The sequence below is a fragment of the Balaenoptera borealis genome, assembly GCF_965194805.1.
Source record: "Balaenoptera borealis genome assembly, chromosome: 2".
Taxonomy (NCBI): Eukaryota; Metazoa; Chordata; class Mammalia; order Artiodactyla; family Balaenopteridae; genus Balaenoptera; species Balaenoptera borealis.
In genome coordinates this window covers 31,681,710-31,705,382 of record NC_138867.1, presented here as the reverse complement: position 1 = coordinate 31,705,382, position 23,673 = coordinate 31,681,710, and the positions used below count along the sequence as shown (strand labels likewise).

Genomic DNA, 23,673 nt, shown 5'->3' with positions numbered 1-23,673 from the left:
TCAACCCATTGAGCCGTATTTTCTACCCTCCCTTCTCCACTCACACATACAGGCTCTTAATTTACTTGACCTCTTGGCAGCATTTGATTCTATTGTTTTCTCTCTCCACTTTCAACTACTTTCTTCTCCTGGTTTCTGCTCCATATACTCCTTAGTTTTCTTCTGTAACTCTCGACTGCTCTCTCAGTTTCCTTTGCTGGTCTCTCCTGTTTGTCGGCCTTTCCTTTAAAAGTTGATATTTCTCAAGGTTCCGTCTCAGATCTTTCCTTCTCATTCATTCTAAATCAGTTTTTGTTTTTTTTAATTTGTTTATTTTTAATTTATTTTATTTTTGGCTGCGTTGGGTCTTCATTGCTGCATGCGGGCTTTCTCTAGTTGCAGTGAGTGGGGGCTACTCTTCATTGCAGTGCGCAGGCTTCTCATTATGGTGGCTTCTCGTTGCGGAGCACGGGCTCTAGGCGCGAGGGCTTCAGTAGTTGTGGCTCGTGGGCTCTAGAGTGCAGGCTCAGTAGTTTTGGCGCATGGGCTTAGTTGCTCCGTGCATGTGGGATCTTTCCAGACCAGGGCTTGAACCTGTGTCCCCTGCATTGGCAAGCAGATTCTTAACCACTGCACCACCAGGGAAGCCCCTCATTCATTCTATATACTCACCCTTCCAGATCTCATCTACTGATGTTGTTTCAGTACCATAGATATGGTGATGACTCTAAAAGCTACTTCCTGTGCATCTTCTTTGGGATGTGTCCTAGCTACTTCAACATCAGTGTACTGACAGCCACCCTTCTCTCCTGCTTCTTACCACAGCACCACCCCTTACCCTCTCTAAATAGTTCCAGTTTGGTTCCATTTAAGTACATTCTCCATGTTGAAGCTTTATCAGTGCTTAGAAAACTAAAATTTGATCATGTCTCCTTTCTGTTAAAGAAAATGATTCCTCATTATTCTTTGGATGCAATCTAAATTATTCATAAAAGCATTAAAGGCCTTTTTTTAGATTCATTGTAAGTCACCCACACTGTTGTACTCTCTGTTGGTCATTGTGGCCTCCTTTTGCTCCCAGGGATGTGCTTTGCTCTCCCCAAAATTTAATATTAGAAAAATATTCAGCTATCTATTATAGTTTGGTTCAGTATTAATTATTACTCAAAATCATATTTATTCATGAAAAGAACCACACATTAAAATTGAGATTCACATATTTTCAGTATTTTGAGATTATACAGACATGTCAAGTGTTTTTTAATCATATTTTTTCTAATCATCCAGGATTCTGTTACCTTTTATGCAGTCATATGCAAGATCGGGAGGGTTTTCTATTACTGGAAAGATCAAAACTGCACTGATTGAGAATGCAATCTATTATGGCACCTACTTGCTGATTTTTGGAGCGTTTTTAATTTATGTAGCTGTAAACCCACACTTGCACTTAGAATGGTAAGAAAAACCATGTTCTTAACATTGTTTCTGTGTACATTTGCATTTTTTAAAATTAATTTTTATCTCATATGCAGGTAAACAAACACTTCCTTGAGAAACCTACCATTATATGTTTTATAGAGTCCCCCAAAAGAATATCATAATAATATATATTAATAAGAAGGAAAATATGGAATAACATCTTTGAACATATATGTTAGACAAGGGACTGATGCTTTGTCTAACAGCTATATGTTAAAAGTATTAACTCCCATGATTTTTTGATAGACTTTCCAATTCTGTGTATGACTAAATACCTAGATTTCTTTCTCATTGGGACTTGTGAATACTTTTCTTTTGTTCTGACTATAATTTGAGGGCATATTTCTCTTTAACTTTGGATTTATCATTGCAATAAAATTGAAATCTGTATTATACTTGTGGTCTATTATAATATACGTGAAGAGTCAGAGCTGAGAAGTTTAGGAATGGAGTAGCGATGATAATCCTTACTGTTGCATTCTTGAGGTTTGCGTGCATCTGCCTTAAAACAAGTTAAAATTTTTTCAGGCTTAAAATTTTTTTCAAGCTTCTCTTGGTTAATATTAAATATGAAAGCACCTAATGAAAAATATATTTTCTTCAGGATAATTTTTGCCATGAATTTTCCTAGATTCTAATTTTAACTATAATAGAAGCCGTGTTTCCTGTGTTAAAGTCTGTTTCTGCAGTCACACTCTAACTTTTCATTAAAACACGTTATCTGCTGTTACTAAAAGAGTAGCTGAGGATTTGAAGGTCGAATTTTTTCATATAAAATTGGAGCCATCTTGTAGGGCAGTTGTTTTCCGAAAAACCATTTAACACTAGTTAGTTCCATTTGACATTTTTGTTGCAAAAATTTACCTGTCACAGCTATCTGCTTATGTTTTCTTCCTTAGGAACCAGCTTCAGACAATTGGGATAGCTGCTGCAAATACATGGGGTCTTTTTCTTCTGGTGTTGTTGTTGGGGTATGGCTTGGTAGAAATCCCTCGGTCATACTGGAATGGAGCAAAAAGAGGTTATCTACTTATGAAAACTTATTTTAAGGCAGCCAAATTGATGACGGAGAAAGCAGATGCGGAAGAGACTTTAGAAGATGTCATGGAGGTAAGCAAGTTTAAACCGTAGAGTCAACAGTCATCAAGTTGTGTGTATCTCCTTTTGGACATACTGTTGGTTTTGTTGTTGTTGTTGGCACACTGATGGGCTTTAAAATAAAAATTTGGTGATGTACAGTTTTTAAGGATGTCTCATCATTCGAATGACTTCTTATTGGCAGTTCAGCTTCATGATATATCATCTCCATCTTCTAACCGAAAAAGATGCAGGGAGAATATATTCAGCAGTGCAGGGTTAACGCTTGTTGTCTTGGGGTAACTTTTATTTTTATTTTATTGTTTTGGCCGCGCCAGGTCTTAGTTGCGACACACGGGATCTTCGTTGACGCATGCAGGATCTTTCGTTGCGCTGCGCGGACTCTTTGTTGTGGTGCACGGGCTTCTCTAGTTGTGACGTGTGGGTTTGCTCTCTCTCGTTGTGGTGTGCAGGCTCCAGGGCGCGTGGGCTCTGTAGTTGTGGCACGTGGACTCTGTAGTTTGTGGCATGGGGGCTCTAGTTGAGGCACACGAGCTCAGTAGTTGTGGTGCGCGGGCTTAGTTGCCCCGCAGCAGGTGGGATCTTAGTTCCCTGACCAGGGATCAAACCCATGCCCCCTGCATTGCAAGGCGGATTCTTTAGCACTGGACCACCAGGTAAGTCCCGTGGGTTAACTTTTAATAGTTAAAAGTTAAGACTCAAAAGTTTCCCAGATTAGATGGTAAGTTATATTGTTACTGTGACATAGTAGAAGTGAAAATAGAAATTAAAGGATGCATCTTCCTGAAAGTTTGACCCAAAGTAATCCCACCAAGTATGGAAACCTCTTCAGAGACCAATATACATGGGAATTTGTGTCCCTAAGTTTTGTTTCCTGTCTGTATTCTTAATAAGGCACTTCATTTTACTCACTTGTAAAATTCATATGACTTGAACCAACTTCACAAAGTTGTTGAAAGTATAAATTTCAATAATATACACACAAAAAATACAACAAATTATAAAATTTTGCTGTTTAATAATTTCGTTGTTGATTTTAAAAAAGATTGTAGTCACCTCAAATTTTGCTCTTCTGGGCAAATATGCTATTCCAATAATGTTATTCTTCAGCTTAAAACCTTATGTTGAAGGCTTTCGTTCACTTTAGAGTAAACCAAAATGCTGTAATGTGGCCTACCAAAACATGATTTGGCCCACATCTAGCTCTCTCTTATCTCTCTGTCTTCCCCATGCTGGTCAACTTTGGTTCCTCTAACTTAAAAATGGTGATGATAATAGCAAACAAGTATGTAGGCAAACAAGTATATAGAGTCACATATTTGCCTATGACTTTCTAAGCACTTTATATATATTAATACATTTAATTCTCAAAACAACCTTATAAGGGAGATTTTTTTACCCTTGTTTTATAAATGAAAATGAGACACAGAGAGGGTGAGTTTCCCATGTTCACATGGCTACTGAGTGATAGAGCCACTGTGTGACTCTAGTTCATGCTTTAACAGGGATCGGCAAACTTTCTGTAAAGGGCCAGATAGTAAATATTTTGGGCTTTCTGTGCCATATGGTCTCTGTTGCAACTACTCCATCACTGTAGCATGAAAGCAGCCGTAGACAGTATATCAATGAATGAGCAATGGATGTGTTCAAACAAGAACAGATGTTGGGCCTGATTGGATCTGGTTTGCCGACCCCTGCTCTTAACCGTTACATTCTTTGGCACTCTATTCTGTCTTTGAGTATGCTATTCCCAAACTTTTGGAATGCTCATTTCTCCAGTCTCTTTAGCTAATTCCTACTTCATTTTCAGGTCTCAACTCAAGTGAGAATTCTTCAGCGGAGTCTTCTGTGTTAGTTTCCTGGGGCTGCCATAACAAAGTACCATGAGCTAGGTGGTTTAAACAACAGAAATCTGTTGTTTCAGAGCTCTGGGGGCTGAAAATCCAAGATCGAGGTGTCAGCAGGGTTGGTTCCTTTAGAGGGCTATAGGGAAATTTGTACCATACCTCTCTTCTATCTTCTGGTAGTTAACTGACAGTCTTTGGTGTTCCTTGGCTTGTATTATAGATCTCTGTCTTCATATTTGCATGATATTCTCCCTGTGTGCCTGTGTCCAAATTTCCTCTTTTTATAAGGACACCAGACAGATTATGGGCCCACCCCATTCCAGTATGACCTTATCATAATTTAACCAATTATATCTGCAACAACCCTATTCCCAGATAAGATTACATTCTGAGATACTGGGGCTTGAGACATCAATATATGATTTTTGGGGGAACACAGTTCAACCCGTAACAACTTCTTTGGTCCTCCAGATTCTTAGATACTCAGCAGCCATTTTTAAGTGAATGAATAAATGAACAAAAGAATGAATACTGATTCTTTAATTGTGGTTGAAAATTTTTATGTTGACTTCTCAGCATTTATTTATAAAATGTTAAGAACTGTAGCAGAAGACATTGATTCAAAATATAGGAATAAATCTCCTATAAATAATACTCTATTACATTTCCTTAGGCATGTGATGGATATTATTACATTTTTCAAGAGAAGTTAATTTATATTTGGTATTTTTTATATTTGAAAATTTAAATTTTGAAAAAAATATTTGAAAATTTATATTTGTAATAAAATAATTAAAAGGAGATCATTTAAATTTGATAATGTTCCCCTCAAAAGTTGGTATTAAATTCAGTTGTTTCAGATTTAAGGAATATGGATTTCACCAGTTCATTCAAAATTCCTTGACCAAGTATAAATTAAATGCAGTTTATTATTTTAGATCTGGATTCTGCTAGGAGGAATCTTCAGTGTCTGAATAAAGATAGATTTTGTTGTTGTTGTTGTTAAATAGGAGCCCTCTACTTAGAAATAGGATGTAGAAAATTAAGGATTGGAGTTGATACCTTCTTTGCTATTTTAGTGTAGGTTTAAGGTGTGAGGGATTTAAAAAATTTTAGATAAGAGAAATTTTTCCATGTAAATAAGAAACCACTCTTTTTATTGAATATATCTGATGTAAAACATTGTGTAAATTTAAGGTGTACAAAATGTTAATTTGATCCAATTTTATATGGTAAGAAACCACTCTTTTCTTAATGGATCTTTTGAAAATAGCAGCAAGTCCACATACATAGCAAGAGAACTCTCGACCTTTTGTGCCCCCTCAAAAAATGCATGATTTAGCAGGTATGAATTTCTTTGTCCATATGTTTAAAGGGAATTTGGGATCCTTCCTGTTTTTCTGAATGTCTGAAAATTTATAAACTTGTGGAGAAATTTTTTTCATCATTTTTTAAATACCTAGTGTCTTCCTGCCATGTTAAGCACTATGTGGAACTGGCCATTAGGATACTAACTGTCTAGAATAGAAAATTGTACAGTCCCTCACAGCATATGATAAATGCATACATGCTGTAAATGATACATGCTCTAGTGTAGAGAAGTTTCGCTTAGAGGAAGAGGTGAAATGGAGGAAGTGAAATATGACCTGGGCCTTGAAGAATGGGTAGAATTTTCATAGCTGACAGCATTCTGGTCAGGTATCAGGAGGTTTTAAAACCAAATTAATTATGCATAAGCTAAAAGATAAAGTTTATAAGGTTTGAAAGATAGATAGCCAGATAGCAGGGCCTTGAATGTCGGACTCAAAAGTTCAGAGTGTATTTTGAAAGCAGTGAGGAATCATTGACACCTTGCATGCAGGGAAGAGACATAATCCTGTATGTGGTTTAGGATAATCAATCTGATGGAGGTGGGCAGAATAAAGCATGAACAAGAATACTGATAACTTAGTTTGAGAGAAAACTTTTAAAATACACTGGTTTTGAATACGTCTTTTAAGAGATCACAATCACCTTTTTTTTTTCTGGTAATTACTAATTATATTTTTCATCTATCCATAAAATCTTCCAAATGCAGTTTTATAAAAACCAGTTTAGTGTTTTATTATATGTTTTCTGTGGAGTGAATGTATACATCTGTGTGTCTGTTACTTTTCTTTGAAGCATTAATAAAACTTATAAGCCATGTCAAACCATTCAAAAAGAATTTTTGCTAGATGACCAGAGGTCACCTCTACCTGCTGTCATTTTTCGAGGTAGAGGATTTGGAGAGGGACAAATAGCTACTTATTCCACTGAAAATTGCCTTTTAGTCTGACTTGATATATTTTGTCTGGTAAAGAATTGATTGGGCACAATAATGACAGAGTTCAAAATTATGTTATTTGATATGAAGAAAATAAGCTATTATTTCAAATACTTTCTACACTTTATAAAAATTATGAACCTTGAAGGAAACTTAAATTTATAAGATATAGCAAATATCAATGTTTCAGTACTTGCTTTCGTTTAATATGCTAAAGAATTTAGAGGAAAAATATGATTTTCATATATAATATATAATCAGACTGTATAGTTTATATTCAAAGTTATGCTAACTAGTCAACAAAACTTTAAGGTAGCTTAGAAGTGGAAGAGTGTAATGTAGTGATGCTTCAAGCACCTTTTAAAAACCCAAGTCCTTTTATTCCATTTTTAGGCCTTACTCATTGACCTCAAAATGAAATGTTATTAAGGCCTTCTGGAATACTTTGCTCTTACCCTACAGCCTGATCAAGCACAGCGCAGACCCTTGCTCTCCTTTCCCGTTAGTCACTGGAGTTTCTTTTCCTAAAACTCCTTGTTCACTTCTGCTTGGAGGCCTTGGTATATGCTGTCTCTCTGTCTGGAATATTCTTGCTCCTCCCTTTGGTCGGCTGACTCCTAACCTCAGTTTAGCTTTTTATCTCAGTTTAAATAATCAGTTCACACTAGATTATACAGCAGTTTTCACACCATTTCTATTTGAATAATGTCTGTTTTCTTCACTAAACTAAGCTCTTTGACAGGAGCAATGTCTGTTGGTACAGATTATTCATGGGGTCTGCATATTTTAAATTTTGATGGATATTGCTAAATTATCTTCCAAATAGGTTATATCACATTTTACTGTGTATGGGGAAGCCTTTTCTCCCGCAATCTTACCTCATTACATAAGAGCAATTTTTTATAATTTTACAAGAAAACTGTCCTCATTTTTAAAAGTTGTAGTTTTTTTAGTGGGATTGAACATCTTTTCAGATATTTATTGGCCAATTGCATTTCTTCTGTATCTTCCCATTTTTCTTTTGATTTTTAAGAGCTCTCCATATATTAAGGATAGTGATTTTTTTTCCATATGCGTTATATTTTTTCACAACTTTTTCTATATGCCCTATGGTTTCCCTGCCCCCCAGTTTTACATCTCTTAAGGCCATCCTCTACCCTATAATCAGCATGTTATTTTTAATATCCTGGTTGGTTCACTCTTGCCTCCCAGCCTTTGAACATGCTGTTTCTTCTTCCTAGAACAGTGGTTCCAACTTCTCAAAAATTTCATTAATATTATAGAATATTGTGATTCTTTTAGAACTACTGAGTCTAAAGATTCCCTTCTCTAACCCCTTTATTTCTTTCATATGCACTGAATTGTTGATTTAATTATCTCATCACCGCACTGCAATCTTAGTGAAAGACTTATAACACAATGTCTTCCCACTCCACCCTCCAGTATGGATTGTGGTGACCTTACATCTAGCACAGTGCTGGCACATAGTGAACTCTTAATTTTAAAAATGTGGAATGAATCAGTTGTGACTGCTGTAAAGTACTCGCTCATTGGAAAGGAGCAGGTGCTTTGTGACATTTTTAGCCTGTTCTGCTTCCTCTGGTTTCTCTGCTGTATTTTAGATAATGAGATAATTGAGCTCGAGGAGCAAGATGGAGAAACGTAGTCCTGTTCTTTTAGAATCGCAGTTTGCCTGATCCTTCATGACTTTTTATAATGTTTATTCATCTTTGTGTACCAAGTAAACAAATGGTAAGGCAGTAAATCTAGAAAGTTATAAAAAGTGTGAGGGTATAGGTATAGCTGTTCTATAATTTTGTGTTTTTATTTGTGTTCTTAAGAGTTTTTATTCAGAGAATAGAACTTTATTATATGCTGAGTAATTTGGGTTGGAACTAAAGTTGTGAGAATATATATAGTACCTAGAGCATCCTGATTGGAAACATCTAATCTACAGAAATGGAAATATTTTTATTTCTCTTACTGTTTTCATAGGAAGTTCGTAAAGTGAATGAGAGCATCAAGTATAACCACCCACTGAGAAAATGTGTTGACACAATACTTAAAAAGGTAATTAAATAATATTCTCATCTATTTTCTTTTGAAATGTAAATTTATATAATATAATATTATAATAAAAGCATCAGAAAAGTATGCAAACAGCCTATGATTGAAGTCTTCCAACTCCTTTCCATTTTCATGACAATATTAACCATAAACTCCTAGTAATTTGTACATAGAATTTGTTCTTTTGTTACTATAGGTTTAACGTTATTTTTTAGCAGTGTTTTCCATTGAAATGTGGCTATAGAGGTTATGTTAAATAATGTAAAATTATTGCCGTGACACAGTGATGGAGATGGACCTTTATAGGTTGTAAAAGTGTCATTAAATGTGGTCACTAAAACATATTTCCTATAAGAAAATAAATTAGGTCCTCAATAATCACTTTTAATCAGCTTTGTACATGGTATTTTATAATATATTTCATAAAATGAATGATATTATGAGATATTTAATACAGATATTTAATAAGAAACCATACAATTAAGGTTTTGATGCATTAGTATTGAATTAGAGGTATTCATATACTTCCAAAAATGATTATTCCAGAAATGAGTTCCCCAATTGTCTTCTCTGCAACCACAGAGCCAATGAACTATTCCTTTTCTTGTATTTAGTTTACTTTATTTTTAAAGACTTGTATGTAAGCCTTTATTTTTTTATTGCGGTAACATTGATTTATAACATTATATGAGTTTTGTGTGTACAACATTATATTTCTACTTCTAGATACCCTATACCATCCTTACCACCAAAAATTTATTTTCCATCAGTCACCATACAGTGGATCCCCTTTACCCATTTCACCCTATCCCCCACTACTACTCTGTTCTCTGTATCTACATGTTTGTTTTTTATTTGGTTTGGTTTATTCATTTATTTTCTTTCTGTTTGTTTATCAGCTTTTTATATTCCCCATATGAGTTGAATCATATGGTATTTGTCTTTATCTGACTTATTTCACTTAGCATAATACCCTTAAGGTCCATCCATGTTGTTACAGATGGCAAGATTTTATCTTTTATTTAATGGCTGAGTAGTATTCCCCTGTATGTGTGTGTACCACATCTTCTTTATCCATTCATTCATTGACGGGCACTTAGATTGTTTCTTTATCTTGGCTATTGTAAATAATGCTGCAGTGAACATGGGGGTGCAGATATCCTTTAGGATTAGTATTTTCATATTCTTTGGATAAATTCCCAGAGGCAGGATAGCTAGATCATACGGTAGTCATAGTCTTAATTTTTTGAGGACTCTCCATACTGTTTTCCATAGCGGCTGCACCAATTTACATTCCCACCAATAGTGTATGAGGGTTCTGTGTTCTCCACATCTTCACCAACACTTGTTATTTCTTGTCGTTTTGATAATAGCCATTCTGACAGGTATGAGGTGATAATCTCATTGTGGTTTTGATTTGCATTTCTCGAATAATTAGTGATGTTGAACATCTTTTCATGCACTTGTTGGCCACCTGTATGTCTTCTTCGGAAAATATCTATTCGGCTCCCCTGCCCATTTTTCAATCAGGTTGTTTGTTCATTGTTGAGTTGTATGAGTTCTTCATATATTTTGGATGTTAATCTCCTATTGGATATATCATTTGTAAATATATTCTCTCATTTGGTAGGTTGTCTTTTCATTTTACTGATGGTTTCCTTTGCTGTGCAGAAGCTTTTTAGTTTGATATAATCACATTTGTCTATTTTTGCTTTTGCTTCCCTTGCCTGAGGAGACATATCTAGAAAGATATTGCTAAGACCAATGTCAGAGAGCATCCTGCCTATATTTTCTTCTGGGATTTTTATGGTTTCAGGTCTTACAGTCAAGTCTTTAATCCATTTTGAGTTGATTGTTATGTATGGTATGCAATAGTGGTCTAGTTTCCTTTTTTTGCATATGGCTGTCCAGTTCTTTTCCTATATTTTAAATCTATTATACTAATTATTAGCTAGTGCTCCTTTTGGTTAACATGAGAATCAATTCTCTAATCATTTCTCTTATATTTGCTACCTTTTGAGATCTATTCAGGGAGGTTAACCAACTTGCCCAAGTTCATAGAGGTAATAAATGACTAATAGTGGGATAGACGACTTCAAATCTGGAAGATGTTTGCAAGAAAATTAGATATGCTCAAGAATGAAAGATTTTTAATAAAAATAAAATTTTTATCTTTTTTGCAAATAAAATCTCTAAAAATCTACTCATTCCTTTTAGTGCCCTTTAGAGTATCAGGAAAAAATGGGTAGGAACATGGATGATTATGAAGATTTTGATGAAAAACATAATACCTATCCAAGTGAAAAGAGTCTGGTAAAACTACATAAACAGGTAACTTTATATAGCCTTTTTACCTTCTGATGATTTTAGTTAGATTTGTAATTACTGCCCACAAAAAAGGAAGTTTGAGTGAATGTGTATCAGAAACTTCCTTTGATCCTGTCCTTATCATTATTCTTTGAAGTGTTTTAACTTCGTTTTTCTCGACATGGTTACTGTTGGCATTTGGGGAGGGAGAACTATTCACTAAGCATAAGTGTTATATGTATTATATAATATTAACATCCTTGACTCCACTCAGTAAATGCCACGAGCCCTTTCCTATTGTTGTGACAACCAAACATGCTCCTAAGTGGGGAGTTGAATCACTGTTGGATCAGAACACTGACAGGTATACCCTTGCTCTCTTTGTCAGGTGATTTATTCAGTTCAGAGACACCGTCGAACTCAAGTACAATGGCAGATTCTTTTGGAACAAGCATTTTATCTAGAAGATGTAGCAAAAAATGAAACTAGTGCTACTTGTCAGTTTGTTCATACCTTTCAATCGCCGGAGCCAGAAAATAGATTTATTCAATATTTTTATAATCCTACAGTTGGTATGTAATTTGATGTACATTTCAAAGTTTAATGCTGATAATTTTTCTGACGGAAAGTGTATATTTTCACCAATGCAGAGTTGAATTATAATTGTGTTATTTGACTTATACCATATGGTAATACTATGTATTTGATAAACCTCCCCCCAAAAAACTATTTTACTTGTCATATAACATATAAACTATTAGCTTCCACTCTTTCTTCACAGATAACCAAAATTCTATGCAAAATATATGCAGTACATCAAGCATATTTTGTATACATAATATATACTTAAAACAATTAGAATTTTAAGCAGTTTTATATCACAAACGTGGATCTCTTCTTTAGTCTTGACATACTACTAAAATGTTCCCTTAAGATGTCCTCTTTGATTACTTACATTTATTAGTCTATATACAAAACCTACATTCAATAGTCATAATTATTTTATTCTCCTTTATGATTATTTATGACACTTTCTTCAAATGTTATCAAATTTAGTATGCAGAACTGAATGAATATACCAAAGTGTCACAGTATTAGAACTTCTGTTTACCTTATTTATTCAAATAAACTGTTAAGTTCACTTGATTTTCTTTTACATGTTTGGTCTTGAGTATGAAAACATAATGGCCATAACAAATGTCTCAATGAAGATCTTTTTTTTAATTAAATAAAGGAATGATATGATACTTGTTTTCATTCATTCAACAAATATTTGAGCCTATATATGCTATGAATTGTTGGGTGCTTGGTATATATCAGTGAACAAAAAAGACAAAAATTCCTGCCCTTGCAGAGTGAGAAAAACAGGCAATATATACATAAAGGTATGAACAGAATGCTGAGTAGGTAGTTGGCTATAGATATTGGAGTTCAGGGAAGAAGTCTGCTCTGCAAATATAAATTAGGGTGTCATTAATGTATAGGTGGGCCATGGGTTAGGATAAAGTCAGTGAAGAAGTGATGGGATAGAGAAGAGAGAAAATCTGAGCACCAAGCCTGAGGTACTGCCAATTTAGACATCAGGTTGATGCGGAGGAACCAGCAGAAAAGACTAGAAAAAGAATGGCCGGTGAGATAGGAGGAAAACCAGGACAGTGAAATGTTCTGAGAAAAAGGGTGTATAAAGTACCTTTTCAAATGTTTCAGATAGGTAGATTATTAGGAATATTAAGACTTGACAATGGGATTTCAGAGAAATGAAGTGGGGGGGAAGGATAAAAAAGCCTGATCGAAATTTGAAAGAAAAAAGAGGGAAAGCAGTTAGAGACACAATAGAAAAAAATCTCAAAATGTTTTCCTTATAAAAGGGAATAAAGAGGGAGTAGCTGAAGGAGGGTGGTAGGGTCAGGAGAAATTATTGCATGTAATTTGCAAATGACACCTTCGAGGAAATATGTTGAGACAGAAGAGAATGTACATTTACAGGCGAGATGAAATGAGAAATAGTGAATACTGTGAGAAAGGCCTTAGTTTAGGAGGTAAAGCACAAATATACTTGAGCAGGTGTGAAAAGATATAGTGGCGGGCCCTTGGGGAGGTTCTGTTCTTCCAGCTTCTGTTTTCTCAGTGAAATGCTGAGAGTAATTATAGGGCAAAAGATTTTGGAGATTCGAGGAAAGAAGGTGCAAAATAGTTGCTTAGGGAGAGTAGGCATGGGAGAAGATTGGTGAATTACAGTACACTAGCCAAGCAGTGCTCAGGGGCCACTTGAAGCTATTGATTAAGAATTTAAAGTGAGACGAGTCAGAAGAGTTGTGTCTCTTACTCTTGCAATGTGCAGTTCCATGGGTGCAGGCTCAGGGTAGCCAAGGAGTTGAATCTAACCACAGCGTGCTTTAGCTTAGCAAGTACAGGGAAGCAAGAGAGGCCACAGGAATTGGGATATTGGAGAGTGATTATCCTCAAAGACTATGGAATCTGAGCTGGGTAAAGAAAGTAATAAGGACATCAGGTTAAGTGGCAAGAAAAAGGTAGTAGAATAAATGGACTGTTGGTCAGGGGGAAGTCAGTCAGTGGAGCTGGAATACTAGATGAAGGTGTTGCTTGGGGACAGGGATCCTATTCTTTAATGAGATTATAAGGGTTGGAGTTATCGGTAATAAAAGATTTAAAGGATGAGTAGTTGAGGTAAGTTGGAGGACAGACTCATTGGAGGAGAGTAGGTCGAGGAAGTGAAAGACCAGGATGTTGAAAGGAGGATCACCTGTGTGGATATTGAAATCACCAGGAACTACCCTGTGAGTAGAGTTGAAAAGATTTAGAGTGAGCCAGGAGCTCAACTCTTCAATGAATGAAATGAAGTATAACCTTTTCAATTTTGTGAGCTTTCTTCTTTTTTTTTCTTTAACTTTTTTTTTTTTTTTGCCTAAAGTCAGACTTAACAAAAAGTTGCCAGAATAATACAAAGAATTCCCATATGCCCTTCACCCAGATTCTTTAAATGTTAACATTATACCTTATTCATTTGCTTTATCTTTTTCTCTCTATATACATATTTTTCCTTTATCTTTTCAAAGTTAAATCCAGACATGATAACCTCTTTACCTCTCAGTGTTTCAGTGTGTATTTTCTAAGAATAAAGACGTTTTTGTACATAACCAAGTACAATGTGATCGAAATAAAGAAATTAACATTGATACAGTACAGTTATCTACAGACCTTGTTCAGATTTTGCTAATTGTCTCAATAATATTCTTTGTAAAAAAATCCCAGATCGTGCATTGCATTTAGTTGTCATGTCTCCTTAGTATCCTTTAATCTGGAACAATTTCTGCATCTCTGTTATTATTTTATGACATTGATGTTTTGGAGAGTACAGTTCAGTTTTTTATTGAATGCCCCTGAATTTGAGTTTGATGTTTTCTCATAATCAGATGCAGGTTCTGCATTTTTGGCAGGAATACCTCAGCAGTGATGTGGTCTTATCAGAGGCACATAATATCAGTTAGTCCCATTACTGGTGATCATTTGCTTAGGATGGTGTGTGCCTGGTTCTGCCACTGTTTTTCTCTTTGCAATTACGTATCTTGTATTGGAGGTATTTTGAAACACTGTAAATACGCTGTTACTCCTTTATGGTTTTCCTAATCATTTTTTTCTTTTATCTTCCAGAGTGGTACTGGGAATGTCTTTTGCGACCGTGGTTTTATAGGGTACTTGCTGTGGTGTTGTCCATCTTCTCCGTGATTGTTGTGTGGTCAGAGTGCACATTCTTTAGCACTACACCTGTCTTATCCCTCTTTGCAGTCTTCATACAGCTGGCCGAAAAAACATACAATTATATTTATATCGAGGTCAGTTTATTTTATATCGGTGGTAAATAAATGTCAGCCATAGTATAATCCTTAACTGTTGTATCTTTTCTCCATACATTTCTTCTAGTAATAATGAAAACAGTGAAGTTTCCCACAGTGTTATTATTCAGACTTCCAAAAATGAGCTTCATCATTTTACCCAGAATATAAAAACTAAGAACTATTTGAGGAGAGATGAAAAGATGTAAAGTAGTGCAAAGTACTTTTATGAGAATGCTTTGATCCTCTTTATGCCAGTGAAGCTACATAACTTATAGTCTTCATGTGAAGAGTTGCCAAGGGAATGGGAGAACAGGCTCACTTCAGGAGGTAGCTTTGAAACTTATGGATAGGATGTGGGACTGATTAAGATGTAGATTTTTTTCATAATTTCATTTTCTTAGGTGGTTAAAAATTTATACTGTTACTGTGTATAAATTTTAGAATGTCAATAAATGTTAGCTGGAATTAAAAGATAATGCTTGTGATAGTATATAAATATTGAAGTCTGTTAGTCTGAAACTGGGTTCTTTGTTTTTTTTAGATTGCTTGCTTCCTCTCCATCTTCTTCCTCAGTATCTGTGTTTATTCTACTGTGTTCAGGATTCGTGTATTTAACTATTATTACCTGGCTTCACATCACCAGACTGATGCTTACAGCCTTCTTTTCAGTGGCATGTAAGTAGATTGTGTGTAGAAACAAGGGAAATGTCTCCATTACATGTATTCTTATGGATCTCTCTTTTATTTCTTTTTGTTTATGGGTCTTTCACTAACACCCGTATTTCTATGAGCTAATTGATTAGGTTTAAGTATTAATTAGGTGCTTGTTGATTGCTAGCTAAATCCTGCTTGAAGCTTAGGGTTAAAATGGGTATGCTAGATTAGGAAGGAAGAGAAAGACATAGTGAGCGTGGATTTACCAATTAGAGGGTCAATAAATAGGTTAGTAATAATACGAACATTTGAGAGTTTAGAGACTAAGTCAGACCTAGAAAGTGTTCTGAGGTTCAGTGGCCTCAAACTGAATTGTGGAGGACCAAGAACACCAAAAGAATAATTTTTGCTAAGAGATTTAGTAGAAGTTTAGAGATGTTTCCAGCTTGGGCTAGGTTGCACAATCTACTATTTGTCTGCATTGTTAAATTAGTTATATTAGATTTTTAGGGCTGGACTTTGGGAACTTCAAGAGGAATCAATATCTGAGGCATCTCTAAGACTTTTTTTTTTTTTTTTTACCTTTTTTTCCCAAATAATTATAGACTCGAAGTTGCAAATATAATACAAAGGGTTCCATGAAACCCATAGTAACCCTAGTAACCTTCACCCAGCTTCCCCCAGTGGAGACATTTTATATTGCTGTTGCACAAACACAGACACACTACTGTTAACTAGACCACAGACCTTATTAATTTTCAGTATTTTTTGTCCTTTATTCGTGTGTATGTGTGTAGATTCCCATAACCACCACCACAATCAAGATACAGAACTATTCTGTCACCACAAAAGAACTCCTCATATTACCTCTTTGTATTCACACCCTCTCTTTATTTTTGTCTCTTCCTACCCTCCAACTCTGTAGTTCTGTAAGGTTCTCTTTTTATCTGGTCAAAACTGAGCTCCAACAATTATTTGTACCTGTAGTTGTCAGAGTTGACATACTTTGATAAAACTTCAAATCTTCTACGTACTGAGTACAGTTCACCTTGAGGATGTTACTGTCCTCGTCATGCTATTGAGACAGATTTAGATTACACAGATGGCAGACGTGGAAGAGGCACATACAGAGGCACTCTGCAAATTCTTGGGATAAAGCAGTGGCATACACCACCGAAGGAGATATCCTGAGGCTGGAGTTTTGCCTTGTAGCTGTTGATGTTTTTAAGGAAGATGTGATTAATAGGATTTTCAGAATGTCTCAAAAGTAAGGGCAGTTTGTATTAAGAATTAAAAATACAAATGATGAGAATAATAGCTACAGTGATCTGAAATATTCTTAATGTATTTCAACATAATATATAATGTATCTTGCTGCTTTATTTTTTATATATTGTGTTCGTTAATGCTTACTGCAGGTTATTTTGCCGTTTGACTCCTCCTTTATGTCTTAATTTCTTGGGTTTGACCCATATGGATTCATCCATCTCTCACCAGAATACACAGCCAACTGCTTATACATCTGTAAGTATTGTCAACAAAGAGTTCTTTAGATTCATTATCTATATAGGGTGCTATTATTGTGAAATTTCTTTTTACTGCTGGCGGAAAAGTTCTGTTGCATTATTAGGATCTTTTTAAAAATTACTAAAACTTTCTTTTACAGATTGTATATGTAATTACTAATGACTGAATAAAAGTGATATTGCTTTCTCTTATAAAAAATTATTTTTTGGTTCATATAAGTTGTCCAGATGAGCAGTATCAGTAGACCTGACCTATAATAATATTAACCTTTATGTTTATGGTCTTAATGTATTTGATGATTTTCAGTAGTATTTATAAAATATTAATATTTGGGGAGAAAAATCTTAATAAATAAGCAAATTATGATATAATAGACATATAACATTGTATTAGTTTATGGTGTACAACATAATTGGTGTATGTATATATTGTGAAATAATTATCACAATAAGTTTAGTTAACATTCATCACCTCACAGTTACAATTTCTTTCCTCTTGTGATGAGAACTTAAAAATCAGTCTATTTAGTGCTTCATTTCTACTTTTCCGAAAACTCCAAATTAATTGATATAAATGATTATGGGTGAATTTTCTAATGATGAAAAAGAATGAAAGATATAGAACTGTACTGATTTAATTTTTTCTTGCTCCTCAGATTATGGGTTCCATGAAAGTTTTATCCTTTATTGCAGATGGGTTCTATATATATTATCCTATGTTGGTGGTAATTCTCTGCATTGCTACTTATTTTAGGTAAGAAACTTAACATTGCTTATTTTCCATATACGCTTAGCCTGATCTGGATAACTTTTCTCCTTAAAGCTCTTTTAAATATTCACTGATTGGGTTCTGGTTGTTTGTTTTATTGTGGCTTTGGGGGTGCTGGGCATAGTTAAAAGGGGTCGCTTGAGTGACTGGGTCAGGTTCTCCCTCCAAAGATATTTTCAAGAAAAGAGAGAGAGTTATTCTGTTACACATATTTAGTCTACAGAGTGATAGGATTAATTACAGAATGTTAACTCTGAGTCCTGGCCTGTGATACTGGCAGCCAGTGTAGCTTATAAAGCACCCCCATACCCAGCTTCTATCCAGTAACATATATTAGTCTTAGGGCTTTCCCCACAATCATTTTTGGGTTTCTAAATGTTTCAGATCATAGCCAGAACAAAGGGTCAGGTGAGGAACAGTTGAAATCAGACAGCACGTGTAAGGCAGGAAAGTACTTGGGCTGCTCTTTTTATAGGATCAGAAAAAGTGGTAGAACCTTGGCAGAGATCAGACTCAAAAGGAGTTAAAAGACAGGTGTACTTGGCTTCTAGCCCCCTGTCTTCCCTACTTCCACGTGTTAGGTGCCCACATCCTGTACTCTGCCTACCCTCTTCACTGCTTAAGTGTTCCATGACACACCAAAAATGCCACTTAAAAAAAATTTTTATTGATAATAAGTTTCATCCAACCACTTTTCATTTAAATCTTTCAGTACCATTATATAGTTATTGCAAATAATGTACATTATTGTACTGATATTCTAACACTAGGATATTGAGTAAACAGACAAGTTTTGTTTGAAATAAATTCTCTATTGAATTTTGTAAAACATATATATTTTACCTTCTCATAAGTAAAGGAACTAAAGGATTATAATTTAAAATAAAACGGTTAATTTGAACTGATAAAAAAATCTAATATTTTCAATTTTTTTCCATAAGGTAGAAAAGACAGAGGTTTATACTGTGAAAATGATGTATTAAAGGAAGAGACCAGTCATCCTTTGGATATCCAAAATTAAATTTTTATTATATGCTTATTCATTTTAACAGTTTATAAACTACAAATGGAACATTAAGAGCTTGTGATATATATATAAATCATATCTTCTCATGTTAGTAGTTATGTTGGTAAGATTAGCATCTCTTCTTATCTTATTAGATTGTTATACTGATCGAGGAGTAGATGGGTGGGATAGTGTCTTGCCAACTATAAAATCTTAAACAAATGTAAGGAATTATGTCTAAAAGGTAAATTGTTGAACTTAAAAATAATTCCTTAAAAGTGTTGTTTTAGAGTTAATTAAGATAAATTTTGAGTGCCTGTTTGTCTTTAAGAGAAAAAATGGTCATATTCCTCAATTTTCGAATTATAAAAATACTCTATTATAGTAGTATATGAAACAATGCCTTGCTGACATTTCAATGGTAACTTGACTTTATAGGTCAATTTTCTTTTGAAATGCTGCCATAATTAGTCTAATTCCCATATTACTAGCACACAGCCATACCCAGAGCTAATATTCAGACTTAACTGCCTAGAGAATGTAAAGCTGTTTCCTGACACTTTAGACAAAGCTAAGACCTTCCCAGAGACAATGATCTCATCCTGGAGTATAGTATTCCCACAAGAATATGAAGATGGTAAGGGAATATTTAACGTCACGGAATTAGCATGACCATCACCTGAAACCCCAGTTTTATTTACTGTTAAGTCATACAGAGCATTCCTTATATATTAAAACAGGCAGATAATTTATGAATTAGCCAGATTTTTACACATCACTAATGTAAAATGGGAGATCTTCACTTTTTTTAAATTGCTCCGCTGTTTTCTCTTCCTCCTAACATACACACACACACATACTTCTTCTCCCTTTCTCCTTCTTCCTCTCTCCCCGCCTTGCTCCATGTATGGTGTTGAGGGCATTAGTCTGCTGTGGCCCCCTTTGCCTGGCAAAGCAATAAAGTTATTCTTCTCTACCTCAAAAGAAAAAAAAAATGTACATCAATGAAAAAGTTTGAGAACTAAGGTAATAAAAAGAGCTTGGTCTTTGTTTTGTCTTAGATTTAAATCCTCAGGTCTAAAATTTATTAATTGATCTTTAGCAAGGTTTTTAACCCCTTGTACCTCTGTTTCCTTATCTGTAAAGTGTTATTATCTCTTAGAATTATAGTAAGAATTAAATAAGAGTATCTGTAAATTGTCTGATGCATAATAGGAGTTTAACAAATATTAATCCTTCCTTCCTTGCGTGCCATATTTTCAGAGTATTTCTGTCCTGTACAACAGTGAGGTTTAAAGTAAATAGTAAATAAGATATAAAATGATAACCCCCAGATAAGCTATAGTAATGAATTCTGAGTTTATAGTAACACCTATTTAAATAGAATTGACTAGTTCTCAGGATAAAAAAAAATAAAATATGAAAATCAATTTGCATAACTAAGACTTCTAAGCCAGAATATTCTGCACTTGTAAATACTAGTTGTGTATGTGTATTTTCAGTATTAAAATTGCTGTTTGAATATAAGAAAAGAATAAATTGCTTTTGTATTATAGCCATTGTTTAGCATCCTGCTATAATAATCTTCTGAAGGTACGCCAAAGGCCTAACTTAATTTGTGTCTGTAAGAAATATGGCTTTGGTGCATACCCTAGTTAGTGGAGTACTGGGCATATAAGCTTCTTAGAAAGGGAAATAAGTACTTCTTAAAGAAAGACAAATGTAGCTCTAGGTAACTTGACATAATAGCTAGTAATAAACCATAGGCTTCTGTGGGGTGCAAATACTAAAGAACAATTAATTTATCTAAACATTTACAGTGTGAAATAATGCTTATCTTTTTGAAAATCGACTTTTATTAGCTTGGGAACTCGTTGTTTGAATCTACTTGGTTTCCAGCAGTTCATGGGAGATAATGATATGACATCAGACTTAGTTGATGAAGGAAAAGAATTAATCAGACGAGGTAAGATTTGTCTTTTAAAATAAATGAAGGGAAAGCGCTAAGACTGAGAATACAAAATTAATGTTTGTATGATTTGAAATTTTTAATCTAAAGAAATTACAAATTAATATGTTTTAGCTAAAATTCTACAGAAAGCTTTCATAGCAAAAATAATTCGAAAACATAAATGATTGTTTCATCTGTCTTTAAGAAATTCTGCAGAGGATTTAATAATTAATATGTCTACAACTAAAGAACGCCCTTGTTTGGTGTTGGAGTCATTTTCCTGTTTGCTTTGAAATAGATTTGCCAAGTTAAATACAATTAGAAAACTCATTAATTTAAAGAATCATCATAAAAAAAAGGTAAAGAATCATCATTAGTTTAATGCTGCATAGGAAATCATTCAGGCCAAGGCTGGTTTTTAGAATGTGGTAATCATTAACAACCTGTTAGAATACATGGCACTCTGTTAGAATCTAATCTCAAAACTGAGTGTATCAAATTTCCTGATGTTCAAGTGATGGTAGAATAGGGGGAAAAAGGAAAACAAAACTTGAGTTTTGGGACATTGGTTCTTAGACATTCTCCCTACTTGGGTCTGGGGTTTTTGTGTGATCTTATTTAAATGTAAGCCAAAATGTATTGTGGCTCTAAAATAAGCCAGCATAGCCTTCACATGCTCTCATAGGAAGGTGGTATCTAGTTAATGTAATAGTTCTGCTGCTTTTTGCATTAATTAGACTTCATCTGGAGTATTATATCCAGTCCTGGGTAAGATTTTCAAGAGTAAGACTGATAAGTCTGAAGGAATCTAGGACAGCCAGAATGAGTGTGAAGGGCATATCTTATGGAAAAAAACCACTGAGTATATAGCCAGAAGAGAGTAATGGAAAAGACTCTTATGCAGAAAGAAGTATGAACTTAATTTAGAAGACAAGACATAAAGAAAAAGAGAAGTTGCAGAGAAACAAATTTCAACTCACCATGGGGAAGAAGTTCTTCCTCACTAAAACTGTTTAGGCAGAGCCTAAAGGGCCATCTCCAACAAAAGTAGAGAAAGTATTCTCTGTGGAGTTAGGTGACCTCTCCAGTTCTTTCCAACAATAACCTATTACCTTTGACTTCATAGTAATTTAAAGGAAATTGGTCATAGCCTGATACCTTTACTTCAGTTACTCTACATCTAATTAAGCCATGTTATACCAAATTTGAGACCACTTTTCTGTCTCTAGAGAAGAGAAAAAGGCAACGGCAAGAAGAAGGTGAAAATCGACGAAGAGTAAGTGCCGTACTTATTAAATTTCTGTAACCTAAAAATTAATGTAAAATATCATAAGAATCTTATTGATTTAGAATAATTGGCTAAAAACAGTGGGAAAAAGACATAGGATATATTTTTACAGAAAAGCAGTTTTAATAGTTTCAGATGTACATGTAGGTATCCTGTCAGACCTGTTCTAAAAAGTCATTAGTAATAAATTACTTCATGTCCAGCATCTAGCAGTTTCTTGCCTAGAGTAGGTGCTCAGTAAATATTTATTGAATAAGTGAATAAATTCATGCAATCTTGCTATTAAAGTGATTTTGATTGCTTGAAAATTATGTAATATGACATAATTTTTTTTGTAATATGGCATTAATTTTATTCCTCTTTAATTTTTCCTTAGTCCTTTGTTTCCTGAGGCAAACTGACCTCCTAGAGAATTGAAAAGGCAAAAAATGAGAAAAATCTAGTCACAGTTACCACAAATTTTCAACACCTGAGTGTGTCCATTACCGGAGAAGTGAAGACTCAGGAGACATGATAGTTGTCTTCGTGTATTTTAGTGTATGTTATGTAAAGGGAGACTTGGTCTTTATTTCAGAAGGCATAACTAGAACAAAAGAGCAGAAGTGACTGGAAATAGAGTTCACCTCTTTGTGAAAGCTTCCACAGTTTACCAGAATTGCAGTGGGATGATCACACATAGAAATGTCCATGTCTTCTAGTAAGAGAGCCAAATGGTATCTGGCATGGTTATTTTAGAATGAAACCCTGCACTGCATAGGAGGCTTAATTAGGACCTCTAAAGTTCCTTTCAATTCTAAGAATTTAATGAGTAGAATCCCAGTTAATAAGGTTTTAGTGCAGTTAAGACACAATGCCACGTGAGTCATTACCTAATTATGTTTGTATACAACTCTAATTTTGCTATCAGAAATGACTTTTCAAGTCTCTACGATTTGTAGTTTATTTGGGTGAGAGAAAATTTTATTAACATCTCATTAATTACTATGAGTTATCATAACTCTTACATGGTCAAGGTAACCTTATTGTAGTTGTAAAATTATTTTGACATTTTAGATAGAATTCAATAACTTAAAATAATCATAGCTAGCAAAAATGTCTATAAATATCTTCATTCAAGTTAAGTTTGGCAACTATTAAAAGCATTTAGAGATAAGAAAAGTATCTATGATTTCTAAAGGCACTGTGCTAATTATACTGATTATCTGATGAATTCCTGATGAAAAAGAATTAGATTATGTTACTCTACATATGTAATCTAAATCTGTTATCACTGATGAATTATTTTCTGACTGTGTGTTCTTGTGTTATATAATCATTTGTGTTTCTTTCCTAGGAATGGAAAGAACGTTATGGACACAGTAGAGAAGATTCCACTAGAAACAGAAATGTTCATATTGACCCAAAAGAATCAAACTTCTCAGATATTAGTACCAACCGATGTAAGTAGTTTATTGTCTAGTTTTCTAAGAAATTTTTTTCTTATGCTTGCTTGCATGGAGACAGGATTAGTTACCCATCCAGAAATGCCTTTATAGACCAT

General features: G+C 34.4%; 1 protein-coding gene across 7 annotated transcripts in view; it reads left to right on the top strand.

Moving 5' to 3' along the window:
• The window catches only part of LMBRD2 (LMBR1 domain containing 2), a 56,580-nt gene that overhangs the window by 13,203 nt on the left and 19,704 nt on the right, over positions 1-23,673 (top strand). For all 7 annotated transcript variants that reach the window (XM_082382296.1, XM_082382291.1, XM_082382294.1 and 4 more), the window contains 12 exons: positions 1,267-1,434; positions 2,358-2,568; positions 8,704-8,778; positions 10,993-11,106; positions 11,471-11,654; positions 14,755-14,936; positions 15,481-15,614; positions 17,012-17,117; positions 17,776-17,873; positions 20,757-20,860; positions 22,075-22,121; positions 23,467-23,572. In XM_082382296.1, coding sequence (XP_082238422.1) covers positions 1,267-1,434; positions 2,358-2,568; positions 8,704-8,778; positions 10,993-11,106; positions 11,471-11,654; positions 14,755-14,936; positions 15,481-15,614; positions 17,012-17,117; positions 17,776-17,873; positions 20,757-20,860; positions 22,075-22,121; positions 23,467-23,572 — 1,529 coding nt within the window. The remainder of the gene's footprint in view (positions 1-1,266; positions 1,435-2,357; positions 2,569-8,703; positions 8,779-10,992; positions 11,107-11,470; positions 11,655-14,754; positions 14,937-15,480; positions 15,615-17,011; positions 17,118-17,775; positions 17,874-20,756; positions 20,861-22,074; positions 22,122-23,466; positions 23,573-23,673) is intronic.